The 18,085-nt window shown below is 33.0% G+C and overlaps 1 protein-coding gene across 1 annotated transcript in view; it reads left to right on the plus strand.

Moving 5' to 3' along the window:
• Nucleotides 1-18,085, plus strand: part of LOC129749611 (nuclear transcription factor Y subunit gamma-like) — a 214,447-nt gene that overhangs the window by 42,696 nt on the left and 153,666 nt on the right. The window contains exon 2 of the mRNA XM_055744632.1: nt 8,644-9,238. Within this exon, the coding sequence (XP_055600607.1) occupies nt 8,644-9,238 (595 nt within the window). The remainder of the gene's footprint in view (nt 1-8,643; nt 9,239-18,085) is intronic.

An 18,085-nucleotide genomic window follows, 5' to 3' on the forward strand; every position in this document is an offset into this window, starting at 1 on the left:
GCGTTAGGAACAGATTATGCAAGCGAAAACAACAAAGTTTATTATATGTTTGTTATTTTCACAAAGGCGTTTCAACCAACACGATATGTTCTTGAGTTTGCAAGAAATGCATTTTAGAATAAATTAGATTTTTTTTTAAAAAAGAACGAGCTTGTTAAAATTCAAAGGTTTACTTACTTGGATTCATAAAAAGCTTAGTGATTATTTTTTGATTCCATCCTCAATATTTCTGTCTGCTCAACTTTACAAGAGTTGTTGAACCTTACCTATTCTTAATTCAAGCCTCTTAAACATATTCGTGTTAGGCCTTTGCCTGTTTGGGCCACTTTTGACACAGTCAAGGACAAGTCAAGGTTTTGCAGAAGGACAGTCAAGGTTTTGCAGAAGCTCCAAAGTTTTGTAAACCTGGGGGAATATAGGGGAAAATAGATCAATATTCTTTATGATAGCATATTCTTTGAAAACCTACCTTAAGTACTTGGGTGGAAGTTGAAGTGGGTTTTTCATCTGTTGTTTGTTTCCAAATAATTCGAACACAGTAGATAAACGGCCTCTTTTTGTTCCAGCATCCTTTTTATAAGTTTCGTGACTTGTCCCATTCTAATCAAACAGCTTTTGCTGTTGCTAGTTTTTTCTGTCAGCTGTACAAAATGTCCTGCCCTTTTCTTTTACTATGAGCAGGGAAAGCTCTGCCCGGATATATTACGGGTTGGAAGTAAAAATGCGTTCCATTACCTTGATATCTTATCACCCGGGTTTTGCATTTTTCCGTTCGAAGTTCCTTGAAACAAATTTCATCATTGAAGGGAACGGGTTTTGCTCCTCCTAAGCCGGTTAGAAAGTCACAACGTGCATTCCCGTTTTTCTGGTGGCGTTGGGCCAACATTAGATATAAACTTCCTGTCACCGTTTTAGAAGGATCTTCTCCGAATGTCATCCTTCGACCGAAAACTTCGCTGCTGATTCCAAGTCCGTGCACTGCTGAAAAGGTTAAGAATAACTACAAAATGAAAACCTGATGATCTATTTGTGGATTTCATTCTGAACAAACCGAGGAAAAGCAGATTCCTGTTAAAAGATTTTTTCCGAACAGTGAGCAAACCGTAAAACTGAACCGTTCAGGGCTCGGATCTTGTGATAAATTCCAGATCCTATTCTGTTCCAAACCACAGTCCAAATATAATTGAAAAAAATCTGCACTGGTTCCATGAATTGACCGGAAATCCACAGTAAATTTAGCAAATTTTCACAATCACTTTTGTTTTTGTTTTTGTGGGAGCAATGGGATTCAGTGAACTAGACAATATGCCCAGACACTGTTTAACGGTGAGGTGTCTTCGGGGATGATTTTTATTCGCTCAAATGAATAAATATTGAATGGATGTATTCCAAAATAGATTCTTTGTATTCCGGTGCTGTTTGCGAAAAAAAAACTGTGCGATAGTGTAAATTCACATTGGCCCTTTCGAATAATTTTACTTCGCGGCGTTTGAAAAGGTGTTTCAAAACATAGAAAACTAAACGCTAAAGAATTAGTGTAGAATTGTATGTTCTTCAATGTAAATTTAGATTTTTGCACATTATTTTAACAACACATTATTTGCATACCTCAGACGCCGTTAAAGTTTCTTTCTCCTTTTTTAGTTTCAAAGTTGTTTTCTGCTCCAAATGTTAGGCCAGTGGAAACTTTTCTTTCTACGCCAAAAAAAGAAACATCGCAGAATTGACAACAACAGATGGCATTTTCAAAATAACACCCTGAGTTTTTTTTCACTCAAGTATGCGGTTAAACACGGTTAAAATAGAAAGCTCAAAAAAAAGTTTTAGAGAAAGCAAAACATAGTTTCATTTTACGAGTTTTTAAAAAACTTCTTTTCAACCCAGAACGGAATTCCAAACAACATTAAAATTACTAAATATTCAAAATATCTTTCAAAATAAAACTCAAATTTGAGATTTATGATGGATCAAAACATCAGGGATAGTTTTTCTTCTCAAAATAAAATATTTCCTCACACAGAAGAATTATAATAGTTTTGAGCTCGGCTTCGGATTTTGCGGACAGTTTGAGTTCGGTTGTCGAAAATAATTTTGAGTATGAATCAAATTTCGTTTAGGACTACCACTACTAATCCATCGTTCAGGACAAAGTCTGATACATCAGGCTACCTGGCACCGCTATTCTAGTACCACCGAATTCAAGTGTCATATCACGGCAGATTACGGCCTTTTTGGCAAGAAAAATGAGCAAAGTTTTGAGTGAAAGCGAAAAAATATTTTTTATATTTAAATTTAAAATTTTTCAAAATTTAAATTTAAATTTTCTTGAATAATTAAGTTGTTCATGTCTATATTTCAAACCAATTTGAAGAGAATTTTTCATCGATGGAATAATCTTGCAAAAAATCTGTGTATGAATCAGGAACATTTATGAATAATTTGCGAAAACTGTTGATCTTAGCTGTTCTTAAATCACATATCCTTGTATCAAGTAAGTACATGATAAACCCCTTTTTTTGAATCCCAAAGACAGATTTACATGAAAACAATGTATCAACTTCTTTGACCTTAAATTTTGCAGTTTGTTAGCAAAACTTAAGCGCCTTTGCCTAGCCAACCAATTGATTTTCGCTGTCCATATTACAAGTTTTGCTCATCCATTTGATGTCCACGCAAATGCGTTAAAATAATGAAAAAAAAACATCATTTAAAAATTGTGAATTAAAATGCTATCGATCTAGTTTATAATTTCAAAAATCTAACGTAATTTTTATCTTACATTAATATTTAGAAGAAAAAAAAAATAAGCTCTAATGATGCTTAATTTTGCTCTTATTAAGGTTCAACAGCAAATGATGCTATCAATTTACCGTGTCACCTCATTTTGGTCTTAGCTCGCTATCAACTTTGAGTTTTTGAAACCTTAATGATGCCTTATTTTGCTGTCTTAAAAGAACCAACAGCAGGTGATGCTATCAATCTGCTGTTGACACCTCACTTTGGTTTCAGTTTGCTATAGATTTAGGCATCAAAGTCTGCTCGGGAAGTCGTTTGATTTTTTGAAAGCTTTTTATTCATCATTATAAAAACTTTGATCATGTTTTTCCATGTAAGCTTCGTTAGTTTTGTAAATCTTTTTAATGTTTTGATAGGGGTTATTATCAAAGTTTTTGGTTTCATATTATTGAATAACTAATTAACTAAAGTTATGATGAGGTTTGCCAACAGAAATTTAAAATAATTTCCCATGAATGCTTATTGCTTATTCGTCCTATTACAAAAACATTTTAAACTAAGGTTGCCAGATTGCCCGGATTTACCCGGACTTGCCCGCATATTTGACACAAAATTTGAGGAAAGTATGGTCCGACCCGGTTGCCCGGATTTTATTGGAAAAAGTCTGGATTTTGTACGGATTTATTAACTTTATTTGTAAAATGTAATAAAAAACTAAAATTGAATTATTTTAATTTTTTTCTATGCAAGTTTTATTCAACTTGAAATATTTTCTTTCAAATAACGTGTTAACTTGCTAGAACCGTGGAAAATATCGATTAAAAACCGTGTAAATAGAAATCATGTAAGAAAAACTGAGCAAAACCATTCTGCGTTAAAGAAAAACCTTAGTGTACTTTCCATGAACAACTTCGGCTGATACTAAACGTTCAAGTTGGGCTCCACAATTAAGCCTTTTTAAGATTTTCTTAAATGTCCCGCTTTTTTTCGAGAAAAGTCCCGCTTTTTTTCTGAAAGTATCTGGCAAGCCTACCTTATACTGCCCCAGGGGGGAGGGGGTCTCATTATGCCCCTACTGTGACTGATTTTCAGCTTTCGGCAGAAAAGTTTAAATTGCATTTTTAAACGTTTTTATCTACTTTTTCAAGTTTTAGCCAGTTAGGAAATAGACTTTTTTAATGTCTGAACACGAAACAATTATATAATTCACATATTATAGCTGCTTTTTTTACAGTTAAATAAATTAATTAAATTAAATGTTCTATTTCATTTCTCAAAAGTACAATCATGAGTGATTTGAGATAAATATAAAAAAAATATTGGCTAAATTTAATTTAGATTTATATTAGCAGAGTAGGAAAAAAAAGAATGTAAAAATGAGGAGGTACTCTTGTAGTAAGTAAGTTTTTTCTTTAAATAAAAAAAAAGAACATTATGAGCAAACCGTTGATGCAAAGTTCCGTTGCCGAAACTCGAGTTTGGAAATTGTACCAGCAGGATTTGACGAAATACCAAAGATGCCTGCTCATTGATGATGAAATCTACGTGAAAATAGATTCCGGACAGCTTCCTGACCTGGCTTCTTTACTAACTTCTGGAAAAAGACCTGAAATATGGATGAAGAGATATATTTTTTTATTTAGAAATTGTACGAACTTCGTTTCGCTTTAAATCATTAATTCGTCAAGATAAATTTAGAATATCGAATCTGACGTATTTTTTTGCAATATTGGGTAAAACATTCAACAGTGTTTAAAGTTGCCGCTTTTTCTTGTCCTTCAACTTGAAATTCAAATTAATAGGTTGATTGGCTTTTTAAAACAAAAATGTTTTCTACTCGATCGGTTGCAAAATCACGACATTATAGGCAGGAACATGAAGTATTTGTTTATATGCTCGATTCCTCTGCTTGACCTTCACACTAAAATTTGATACCAAATATCAATTGACTGCCTCAAATAAATTTGACGTCCCTCAAAACTCCCTTGTGCGATGTTTTCAATTCTAATCATTTGTATAATAACGTCAGTCTTGGCCGTAGGAAGAGGCGAGCCCTCCCACGAGGGCCCAACAATGTCAACCTAAATTTTTTTTCTCAAAACGTAAAATTTTTACTTCTTTATCAAAATTTGATGAACGACTAAAGTAAATCAAGAGTAACAATCTCGACACAGAAGTAAGGCTAAAACCTAAAAATCTCATTCCAGGTCCACAATTCTACTACAGTTTTTCAAAATTTTTCTCACGTGTCGATAAAGACTGTACTTGAAAAACGCTATCAAAAGTTATTCATGCATGAATTTTGGATGAAGACCTTAGTCTCGAATATCGAATTTTATTCGAATAATGAGAATTCGAATAACAAGATTAGACTCACTAAAGCAGCCAGATTGCCCGGATTTTGCTTGAATGTTTTAACTTTATAATTTTGCAAGGAAAAATTAAAATCGCGTGATCTCAATTATGCATTTTACGTCCAAAGGAAGATTTTGTGCAAATTTCATCCAATTAAACTGGCTGATGTGTTCCGGTGAAAAACCAAGCAATGTATCGAGTTTTTCTTCTTGATTTTAATTGAAGAATTTCCAAATTTGCCTGGATATTACCCAGAATTTGGACTGTAAACTTTGAAATCGAATGCCCGGATTTTGTACTGCCCGGATTTAAGTTAAAAAAAATTTGCTAAGCTTAGGTTTAAATCATTTCTGATGTTCTGGCTCCAAATTTTTTAAGAAATTCAAAATGTATTGCCTGTGATCGGATTGTGAAATCTTTATCCAGTTTATTATTCTTGATTTTCAGTTCGGTTCATCATTGGGACAAAATCCTGATTCGAATCTTGGTTTTGCATTTGAAACTAAAATTAGATACATTTTCAATTTATAAAACTCATCATTCCAGAATATTACAAAAAAAAAAATTAAAATAACAAACCATTTTTAAGATATAGATTTGAAATTTTTGCTCCTAATTCTTATGCAGAATTGATACTTTATAAAGTTCTATAATGGTGATCCAGAATTGAAATATCAGAGTTTTATCATTTGGAATTTCATTCAGATTCACTTATTGAATTACGAATAAAAAATTGAAGAAAGAATGCATATAAAACATCAAAGATTCCTAATTCAAATTAAAAATTGCAGAATTCAGATTCAGAATTAAGATTCAAAATTGCCCAAAATAGAACACAACTATGAGAACCACTATTATAAAATAAAATCAAAATTCATTTTCAAGATTGCATTGTTTGAATAATATAAATTTTAATTTAGTTTTTTTTCACACTAAAAAACTGAAAGACTGAAAAGAAGGTAACAATTTTTGCTTATCCCTTTTTATTTCATTCGGGAAATACTGCAATTTTCTGTAGAAATCCCAACGAGCATCACTGTAATCTGAACTTTTTTCCAACTTTAAAATTCAATTACTGAAAATGTACGTTCAACTTTTGTACAAATGGCTTCTTTTTTTTCAACAATAACCCTGATAATTAAATTTATTTATGTACTAGCTGATCCCATACGAACTTCGTTTCGCTTTCAATTTCGAATATGTCATGAACAATTTGAATGAATGTCAACTATCAGGCATTTTCCTGTCGCATTTTGGAATGCATTGTTGAGCGATCATTGTCAAAATGTGGAACACGTTATATGTTCGATCACTTTTTCTGTCGTTTGCTACTAAATTTGAAATCACTTTCGAAAATTTCGACTCCATCATTGCTGATCAGTGGCCTCTTTTACGAATTTTGATTTCTGAAATCTATTGCCCATTCCTCAAAACTCCCGTGAGCAAATTTTCTAAGCAATCCATTGCATTACAACGTCAATATCGCAATAAAAAACAGTGAAAAGTTAATATGGACGACCTCTTTGGCCGACCCCTGACCCAATATTGGATAATTGGAATAAATGTTCGTCTTTAATAATTCTCATGTGCAAATTTTCACCTCAATCCGATGTATAATAACATCAATATCATAAAAAAATTTGTAAAGATTATATGAATAAACCTTTTTGCCGACCCCTTACACTGAATTTGATACCTGAAATCGTTTGCACAGCATTCAACATTCTCGTGTACCAATTTTCATCTGAATCCGATGTATAATAACGTCAATATCGCCATATCAACAGTTGATATGGACGACCCCTTTGGCTGGACCCTTACACAAAATTTTATACCGGCAATCAATTGCATGTCCCTAAAAATATCCGAGCGCAAATTTTCTTCTCAATCCGATGAATAATAACGTCAATATCACAAAAATATTGGAAAGTTAATATGGACGTCCCCTTACATTCAATTCGATACCTGAAATCGATTACACAGCATTCGAAACGCTCATGTACCAATTTTCACCTGAATACGATGTATAACAACGTCAATATAGTAAAAAAAGCGAACAGTGAATATGGACGACCCCTTTGGCTGGCCCTTTGCACAAAATTTTATACCGGCAATCGATTGCCCAGCCCTAAAAACATTCAAGCGCTAATTTTCATCTCAATCCGATGTACTATAACGTGAATATCACAAAAATATTGAAAAGTTATTATGGACGACCCCTTTTGACAACCCCTGACCCCAAACTCAATACCTGAAATCGATTTCTTATCTTTTAAAATCCCATGTGCAAATTTTCATCACGATCTGACGAAAAATAACGTCAACAACGCGAAAACAATATTTGTCTTGTATGGACGACCCCTTCAGAAGGGGTTATCTGAAAATCTGAAAACATTTTTTATCATTCCTGGTTCTAATGAGCATCCATGCCAAATTACAGCTCTCTAGCTCTTAAGACGGCTGAGTCTATAGAGGACAAACAAACAAACAAACCCACAGAAATTACTTTTTATACACATAGATTTTAAAACTGGGAAAATCATTAAGTCTCCATCGGAAAAACCGAGGAAAAAATAGGGAATTTAAAAACGGAAACACGCTGGCTACCCTGAACCATATCATTTTTATCCAATTGATTTTCACGTAAATTATATGAAGAAAATTAGTAAACACTCCCCTAATTAGAATTGGTGCATTGGAAGCATGACCTACCATTGACGTGAATTTTTAATATCGAAATAAAATATAATCGTTTACACTATTTATTTTTGCAGTGTATTTTGGTTGGTATGAAAATGAAAACAAACGAAATCTTACAGAAAATTGAATTAATTGTCACTATTTTTTGGCACAAAACACATTCAAAATACTTAGTTTGTAGAACACACGCACTTTATTCCGGAAGCTTTGCATAATAGCTTGTAAAATCCTGTAGAAATTGAAAAAAATTCGATTATATAAAATGGTTTTACGAAGGCCATCCAGTTTAATCGAATCCGTCCCACAAAACGTTGTGTCACTAGTTCAGCGGAAGAGAAACTTGCTTGCAGAACCATCACTATACAAAACCGAAACGAAAAAAAAAGGTCGTGATTTGGAACAGATATCTTGAACATTAAATAAACCCTCCAGAATACAAATACTTAACGGTGATGCAACAACCTTTTCCTTTAAGAATTCAAGAAGTAAATAGTCGAAACCGATTAAAATTCATTCACTTAGACTTGAAATTCATAAGGCAATTATATGAAAGTAAAGTAATAACTACCAGGGCATACTTGAAACACTGTGGTTACTTCAAGCCTCACGTAGAATCGATTTGATGCAACAAAATCTTAATTCACGTAGAAAATCCTGTAGAAATAATTTCTGAATTATTTGGCGTGTCAACTATTCATCAGTTATTTGGCGTGTTTCCCTTCTAAAGGTTGCATAAAGGGTGGAGTAAGAACATAAATATGGCCAAAAAAATCATCGTTTGTGAAGAGGAACTCTATCAAGTTGAATGCTTGACATCTAAATAATTCGAATTTTTCTCTATTCTCGTTGCAGCATCACGATGTCCCTGCCGGGACTGCCCCCATTGCCGAAAAGTCTCAGTGGATTCGACCTCGCCGGTCAGCAACTTCAGTCGCATCAACAACACTACTATAACCTGCAGCCCCCGTCAGCTTCATCCCATGCTCAGCAGCAGCAGCAACAACATCAGTCACAAGAGCATTCAGCTCATCATCAGCACCATCAACCTCCCTCATCAGCATCCTCATCGCTGCACCCACACCCACCTCATCAACCTCCACCTCCTCCACCCACGCAACAACAGTCACAGTCACAGTACAACAACCATCAGCAGCAGCCATCTTTCAACCACCACCCGACGAATCCGTTCATCCCGATCAATCCGGCCAATGCCGCGGCCACAGTAGCGAATTTGCAAAGTGTCAGCATGGCGTCCCTGGTTTCACAGCAACAACAGAGGGGCCAATCGCCCGTGAGCACCGTCAGCAGCAGCGGCAACAGTATCGTCGCGACGCCCAACAGCGGAAACAGCGGAAGTGGCGGCAGCGGCGGAAGTGGAAGTGCCGTCGTCGCCCGGAAAGCCACCACGACCCTGGACACCCAGCTGGCCGTGTTGCGGAGAGAAATGGTGAGTTTCGTTTTCCTTTTTCTTTATCTTTTCATTCAAGTGGTGGCGTCTGAGGCTACTTTCTTGCTGCTGCGTCTCTTCACATTGATGACGGTTTCGTTCCCACGAATGTCGAGCTAATCAATTTGGGGTCTCGAAGATATCAATTAAGTAGGAGAGGGTCTAGCTTGGCGTGTGAATGAACACCGGCCGAAGCGCGCTTTTATTGAGTGAGCGATTACTTCAGGTGGTCGGCTGATGGTTGTTGGGGATTTTGGAGAAACACGACGACTTTATTTTGCTGAGAATTTTTCAGACTTTCTGGTGGAGCTGCTATATATGAGAGAAAGAAGGGATGTTTGTATTTGGATCATAAAACTGAAAATTGATAACAGCACCATTTTTGGGAAATGACCATGTGAATTCAGTAGCTGAGCTTTTCATTGGAGATGCGAAGTTTTCCAAATGAGTAACATTTTATCGTCAATCTCACTGATGATTTAGAAAATAACATTATCTTTTTTCACAGTTGGTTATGTTGTGTGTTTGTACGTACCTAACCCTCTCCCAGATTTTTAGAGGAAGAGCAATTTAAAAATTTCAATGAAATTTATTGTTATTGGTTCGACCAAAACCTAACAGGTCCGGGCCACATTTTTTAAATGAAAATTTAATAGAGTTTTTAATTTTTTTTTTAAATTAATCACAAAAAGGGGAAAAATAACAAAAATGAAAAAGGTTCGTCCATGAAAGATATTCAAAATGGTTAAAATAATCGTGAATATTACAGAAACAACAAAATTGCCAGTTTTTTTTAAGTAAATTGAGACATTGTTTTTTAATCGTCACGATTTTTATTATTTAAATCAATTTTGTAATTTTCATCTTTTATAGTGGTTTCTCCATTTTCTAGCGTATTTGTTGTTGTACCATTTTTGTCATTTTTTTTCGGTATTGGAAAAAATATCCAAATTACGTAATTTCAAAAAATACACACAGTATAAGATATAAAAAAAGTAAAGAAAAGTGTACCGCACAGTAATTCGAACTACGTCCTGGGGGTCTTGAGGGGCCTTCCCTCCACACTAAAAGCCATTATCTCTGGTAAAACAGATCAAACTTAAAGCATGATGGCAGGATCAAGCTATTTTACCAGAGAAAATAACTTTTAGTGTGGAGGAAGGTCCCCTCCAGGCCTCCAGGACTTTGTTTAAATACCTCCGCGGTACACTTCTGTTTACCTTTTTATTTCCATCACCGCAAATGTGAAAAAAAAAAATTGACGAAAGCAAAAATAACACATGACAAAAACGTCGAAATTTGCAAGAAATCGAAAGATTAAAATAAAACAAAATGACTGAAATGACAAAAACTATCATCGAATAAAATTAAGGGCATTTGTGTCTTGTCGTTTTTGTTATTATTGTAATTTTCTACATAATTATGATTTTTAACATTTTTGTCATTGTCTCAATTTTTGTCTCTTTTTTTAATCTCTTTTTTGCTAATTTTGTTATAGCTGTCATTTTTCTCATTTTAATTATAGCTTTCAGTTTTATAATTTTGATTATTTTTGACATTTTTGTTTTTTTTGTCATTATTGTTTTTTTTCATGAATTTCATTTTACTCATTTTTGTCTTGTTTGTCATTTTTGTCACGTTTGTAAGTCAATGTCACAAAAAGTTTAAAAACAAAAATGACAAAAATGACAAAAATGACAAAAATGACAAAAATGACAAAAATGATAAAAGTGACAAAAAAATTACAAAAATGACAAAAATGACAAAAATGACAAAAATGACAAAAATGACAAGAATGACAAGAATGACAAAAATGGCGAAAATGGTTAAAATGGCAAAAATGGTTAAAATTGTAAAAATGATTAAAATGGTAAAAATGACATAAATAATAAAAATGACAAATAATTACAAAAAATGACAAAAAAGACATAACTTACAAAAATTACAAAACAGACAAAAATGTCAAAAAAGACAAAAGTTACAAAAATGACAAAGTGATAAAAATGACAAAAAGGACAAAAATGACAAAAATGGCAAAATTACAAAAATGACAGAAAAAATACAATTACAAAAATCACAAAACATTAAAATGACAAAAATTAGAAATTACAAAAATGAAAAGAATCACAAAAATGACAAAAAATGACAATAATGACAAAAATAAGAATAAGGTTAAAATTTAAAAAAAAATCAAATATGCAAGAATCACAAAACTGACGAAAATCTCAAAAATGACAAAAAGGATGTAAATCACAAAAGTGGCAAAAATGACAGAAACTACAAAAATGACCAAAATCACCAATAGGACAAGAATAGAAAAGTTACAAAAATGACAGAAATGACAAAAATTGCAAAAATGAAAAGAGTGACAAAAATGACATAAATGACAAAAGTAACACAAATCATAAAAATAACAAATTTGACAAAACTCACAAAAAATACGCAAATGACAAATTTAACCCAAACGTAAAAAATGACAAAAAAAAGACAAAAATGGCAAAAAATTCAAATTTCACTAGAAAAAGACAAAAAATTACAAATTTCACAAGAGAGTCGAAAAGTACTAATTTGACCAAAATGACAAATATAACAAAAATGTCAAATTTTACCTTAATGACAAATTTGCCTTAAATGATCAAAGTGACAAATATGTTAAATGTCACGAAATTCGACAAAAACTATAAAAATAATTCTTTTTATCAAATTGACAAATTTGACCGAAATGACCAAAATGACAATGATGACAAAAATGCAAAAAATTGCGAAAATGAAAAAAGGTTCTTAGATGACAAAAAAGATAAAAATTACTGAAATCACAAAAATGACAAAATTGAGTAATATAAAAAATCTGACCCATTTGAGAAGAATGACAAAAATAACAAATTGACTGATATGACAAAAATGACAGAAATTTCAAATTTAACAAAGCAAAAACATAAACTACAAATATCTCAAAAAAGAAATAAATGATAAAATTGATTAAAAATTACAAAAATGACAAAAAAACCGAAAAACACAAATTTGTCGAAAATGACAAAAATGACCAAAAAATAAAAATTAAAAATAAGTCAAAAAGGACACAAAATGACAAAAAAGCCAAAAATATAAAAAATCAAAAAAAGGCAAAAATTAAATAGCTCACAAAAACTACAAGAATGATCAAGGATTTCAAAAATTACAAAAATTACAAAAAAAATAAATTTATCAAAATTAAAAAAGTTACAAAAATTATTAAAATGTAAAAATTAACTAAAGTAAGAAGAATTTCAAAAATGACAAAAATTACCAAAATGACAAAATTGATGAAAATTACAAAATTAAAGAAAAGTGAGTTAACTTACAATATTGACAAAAATTATAAAATGACAAATTTGATTAAAATAACAAAAATGAAAAAAGTGCCAAAAATGACAAAAATTACCAAAATGACAACATTGACAATAATGACAAAAATTACCAAAATGACAAATATGATAAAATGATGAAAATGACAAAAATGACATAATAAACAAAAATGACAAAAATGGCATAATTAAAAAAAAATTGACAAGAATGTCAAAATTTAGAATTTCAAAAATGACAGATATGACAAGAATTACTATAATGAATAAATGACAATTTTATCCCAATTAACAAAATAGTCAAAAATCACAAAAATGGCAAATTTACATAAATGATAAAAACGACGAATGATAAAAACGACGAATGACAAAAATGACGAATGACAAAAATGACATAGATGACGAAATGACATGAATTAAAAAAAAAAAAATTACAAAAACAACAAGAAATATATTTTCATAAAACGACAAAAATCATTAAAATGGCAAAAATCACAGAAGTGACAAAAATGACAAAAATAACATAAATTACAATATTAACAAAATTATCAAAAATAACGAAAAATCTTAAAAAATCAAAATGATTTTAAAAATGACAAAAATCATTGAAAATGAAACGTGACAAAAATGGCATAAATATTGACTAAAAGGCCTAAATGACAAATATTTCGAAAATGGCGAAAGCGAAAAAATTACAAAAACAAAAAGAATATCATATAAATCACACAAATTAAGAAATTACAAAATTCAAGAATGACTTAAAGACTACGACGAATATCACAAAACTGATTTAAATGACTAAATAAGGCTGGAACAAATATCAATTTTTTCTTTTGTCACTCCCCCGCTTCGAAATTTTCAAAATCCCGAAGGGAGGAATAAATAAAGTTTGAAGTATTTTAAGATAATTTCAAATAAAAATTCAAATATTCGAAAGATTACAAGACCAAGAACCAACTTTTTGAAGATGGAAGTTAATTCACATTTTGTATTCTTGATTTTATCGAATTTTTCGATAAAAAAAATACATGATTTATAGGTTTTATGCAATAATATAGTCTGCAATTTGGTTGCATACAAGCTTTCGTGCAATTTATTCCAATTTATTTGTTTTTCGCATTATTTTTTATTATCCCCCCTTCGCGATGTTCCAACTCCGAGTGACAAAAGAAGGATTTGAAATTTGTTCCGACCTAATTTGAAGACTAAAATGATGATTTTTTTTCTTCTCAATAAGGCCGGAACAAATTTCAAATCCTTCTTTTGTCACTCGGAGTTGGAACATCGCGAGGGGAACATTTTGGAACATTTCCCATACAAACCTAAAAGTTAAAATTTAATCATGTTAACGATACTTAAAAATTCTTCAAAAAATCATGGATGATTTTTGAACCAAGACGAAGCTTTTTAGACCCCAGGTTTTGAGAGATTCAAAAATGATCCGAAATCGACTCAGTCTAATGAGTATTTTATGAAGCTAATTGAAGCTAAGCTAATTCCATATTTAAATTTTGATAAGAAACGAATTGTTTCTTAGAATGTAGAGGTAACCTCGGTCTTAAAAAACAAATTTATTTCTTTTATGCCCTTTTCTGTTTTTCCTATCTATCTATTGACCCTTCGTTTCATGATTTTTTATTTTTCCTTAAAAATGATTTTGTACAGTTAAAAATGAATAGTACATCAAGAAAAAAAATTAAAATAAAATACGATTTTCCCATTTTTCCATACATTAATTGTTGCAAACTTGTTAATTTATGAAAAGAAGGGATAACTTTCAGGACGTGGCCGGCGCCGTTATTGATGATCAAAGAGAGAGAGAATATTAGTGTGCATTGAGAATGAGTTGCTTATCCCAAGTATTATTCTTTTGACCTCTGCGCAAAATCGATTGCCTCGGTCAATTACGGAGAAGCAATCATTGGCAATGTAGAAATATTTCTACTGAGCCTCGCCTGCGATCATGGTTTTCAAAATGCTTTATTGTTAAAAAAAAGTTTGAGGTAAATCATACATTAAGAATTAAAAAAAACTATCAAAATTTTTCAGTGAAGCTCACTTTGTAGAAATTAAAGCGTTACTCAATGAATCATTTCACAAAATTGTTGATCTTGAGGATCGACAGGAAAAGGAGTTTATTAATCCTATCAATGCAAACGTGAGTCAAAAGCCAGAACAGGTTTCGGTCCGGCTCTCAACCGCAAAGTGACTCACTTCACCGGTCGGTTTGCTTCTTCAGAGGTCGGTACGGAACTTCAGAAACAAATATGATCATCATAAACAACAACATCAACAAACCAGATCTGGTTGGTGGTGCTGGTGATTGAAGCTTTCTTTCCGTTTTGGAAGGTTCACAATATTCAGTTTTTTTTTCTGCATATCCCCTTCGGTTGATTACCATCGACTCGTTTGACAGCTACCGCAACCCCAAGCGAAAAAGTACACCTTATTTACTTAACCAATTTGGAGATTGAAGTGATGAACAGTTTGAGGTTTTCGACCCCTGCCTTATAGGGTTGTCAATATGAACAAGTAAGACTCGACAGTTTTTAAGAGGATGCTGAAATTAAAAACCATTTTGTTGGTGATTGATGAGATTCGAGTGTTTGACATTCACAGGAGACACAATCTGCGTCCACCCATCCCCGGTAGATGTTTTCTCAAGACTGAAAAAAACTCTTTAAAATAATTACAATGAGGTGCTGAGTTAACAAAATGAATCGCAGAAACTCGTTAGTAGCAACTAATCTGTCGTGGCCACAACCATAAATCACTGCTGCTGGAAGAACTAAGAACAAACCAGTCAAAAAGTGTTCTCAAGTTAAAGGGGTTTGACTCAAGTACAGCAAAATGAGTCCCACGTAAAATTTAAGTTAACGATTTATCACCCACAAACAAAGGAGGAAATTGCTGAGTTGTGACCTTTTGAATTTGAAAAATTAGTCCACTCAATCAGAAAACAGTTTTAAAATGTTTTTCCAAGTCCAATCAAGCTCTTTTTTGTTCCAATCACTGCCCATTACTAAGCGAACGAATCACTTACAGAACTGGCTCCCGACTGGCTTAGAAAGTTTTCCACCCCAAGTGTCCCCACACACCCCTCCATATTGATGAAGATTGGTTCCCATTCGTCAAAGTCGGAAGACGGGTCCGCGATGGCGCAGAGATGATGGCAGATCGTTATCGAGACACTAAAGGCCGCAACTTCTGCTCTTCAAGCTTAAACTTGATTTGATCCGTTTAGTAGAAAAAAAAACTTGTCTAGTAGCAGCGTCAAGCAAAAAGACGGCAGCAACTGACAGTTAGTGGAGGGCGGGTGTGCGCTATTATTGATGCTGGCTGAACTAACTAAAGTCATCCACGCAGCAGCGAGTCGCTTGGTTGAAAAAAAAACGACTTAGACCCACTTTTCCGGCGAGACCTTGTAACTACTTTCGCGCGGACACTCTGCACAGAGATAAGTACGGGAAAAGCGATTAGGGTTACGGTTTCATTAATGAACTCATCCATTGATGAATAAACAACTTGAAGCAAAAACCAAAGTTGACCATTTCAAAAAAAAAATGTCGAATGAAAATCTTCAACATATTTTTTTTCTTTTTTGAAGTTAAACTCCAGAGAAACAACTACCCTAAACTAGCTTTGACCTACAACGGCTAACGTCAAATGTCCATTGCCGAGGTTCCCAGTATCAACATAAAAAAAGTGCAAAGAGACCTTCCCAAACTCAAGTTACCTACTGATGTCGGTAACTGAGATGGAAGTTCAGCTCAGTAGCTCCAGACAAAAACGAAAAAACAACAACTAAGCGCTGGAACTTCGACTTATCGACCCTTCTCGCTGTCGATTCCAGCACCTTCCCGTGAAAGCAATACCCGACAAGAGAGAAAGGTGGCTATTATCGGAGAAAACCTTTCCTCTTACAATGAAGTGGGAGACGAAAAAAAAATGAGCAATACTACTTTGACTTTGGGAAACTATATGAGGGTCTGTTGGAGTGAAGAAAAATGCTATCAATAATCACTGAGTAATTGATATTCGTCTTACGAACAACCTAGCGGAACAATAAAATCCTGAAAAATCTTAAAAGTGAATCAAATTCATAAATATCCAGCCGGAAAAGATTTATTTAATCGGATAGATTAGCGTGAATGTGACAAAAATTAAACCAGTCAGTTTTATTCGGTTCAGATTTATTTCGAGTTTAGTTAGTTTCCGAATAAAAACCTTGAAGGAAGAAATTGTTCCTGGGCCTAACAGAAACATTTTGCGAAATTTTAACTTATTTGGTCAACACTAAACAATTTTTAGCGAGGCTCGTTTTGTATGGGATTTTCGTTAAATTTGTTCTAGAAAAAAAGAAAAATCATTTTTTGTTGGCTCCATCTTTTGTGTTTTTTTTGTTTCGATTATAGTCGTTTTACCATCTTTATGGCATTCGCGACTTTATCAACGTTGCAGTTGGCGGATCGTTATTGAAAAACTCATCCGGTACAACTGTGTTCGATGTTTACTCTTGGGTTCGAACTCGCGGACATCAGTCCAGGAGACAACAGATTTGCCAACTGAGCTATATCACAAGCCACGCCATCTTTTGTGTGCATTGATGATTTGTTCTAAAAATTTGGTTCTATGAAACTTAACGTGATTATGACCACAAGAAAAAAGTTTTGTATGTATAGAGCAAATATTTTTTGTGTTTTACATTTTATCTTGGTCGATTTAAATACAAATTAAAATGTTAAACACCAAAATTATTCATATGATTATAATAAATTGTAAATTTTCACTGATGATGGCTAAGATCATGGCCGAAACGTTGGACATTGAGTAAATGTGCTGTATTTAATAATATTTCAACTGACTGAGAAGCCGAAACGTCCTGGACTACAATACATTAGAATCCCGCTTACCCGATTGAGGACCCTGGCTGTTTTATCTAAAAACCTGACAAAACCCAGGCATATCATTTCAAAAATTTCGACTCAAAACCTGAGGGTTTTCTGTAAAACTCAGAGATTATTGAATTAAAACCGAGAAGAAAACAATCTTAAACATTTTTTTCGATCAGAACACATCAGTAGATTTTTAATCTACTTTAAAAAAATGTATTCTGTTTGATAAAACTTACTCAATAATTTGGTATTAGGACGCAAAAAACTCAAAAATTACAATGCAAATTTTGCAAATTAAATTAATAAACCGAGCAAATCCGCACATTTTATAAACAAAATTCGGGCATTCGGTATCTGATGGAGGATTTTCATAACAAGCCCATTAGGGTGGTCCAAAACAGGAGTATGATTCCGATTTCCGTGAATTTGAGTCCAAGAATAAACATCGATCACAATCATACCGGATACGTTTTTCAAAGACTGTCCGCCAACTGCATCGTTGATATATGTCACAAATGACATAAAGATGTTAAAAAAACTATAATCGAAACAGAAAAAAATATAAATGGAACATTGTGAAATGTGCTGTGATATCCAGTATACCCTCTGAA

Source organism: Uranotaenia lowii, chromosome 2 (genome assembly GCF_029784155.1).
Source record: "Uranotaenia lowii strain MFRU-FL chromosome 2, ASM2978415v1, whole genome shotgun sequence".
Classification (NCBI taxonomy): Eukaryota; Metazoa; Arthropoda; class Insecta; order Diptera; family Culicidae; genus Uranotaenia; species Uranotaenia lowii.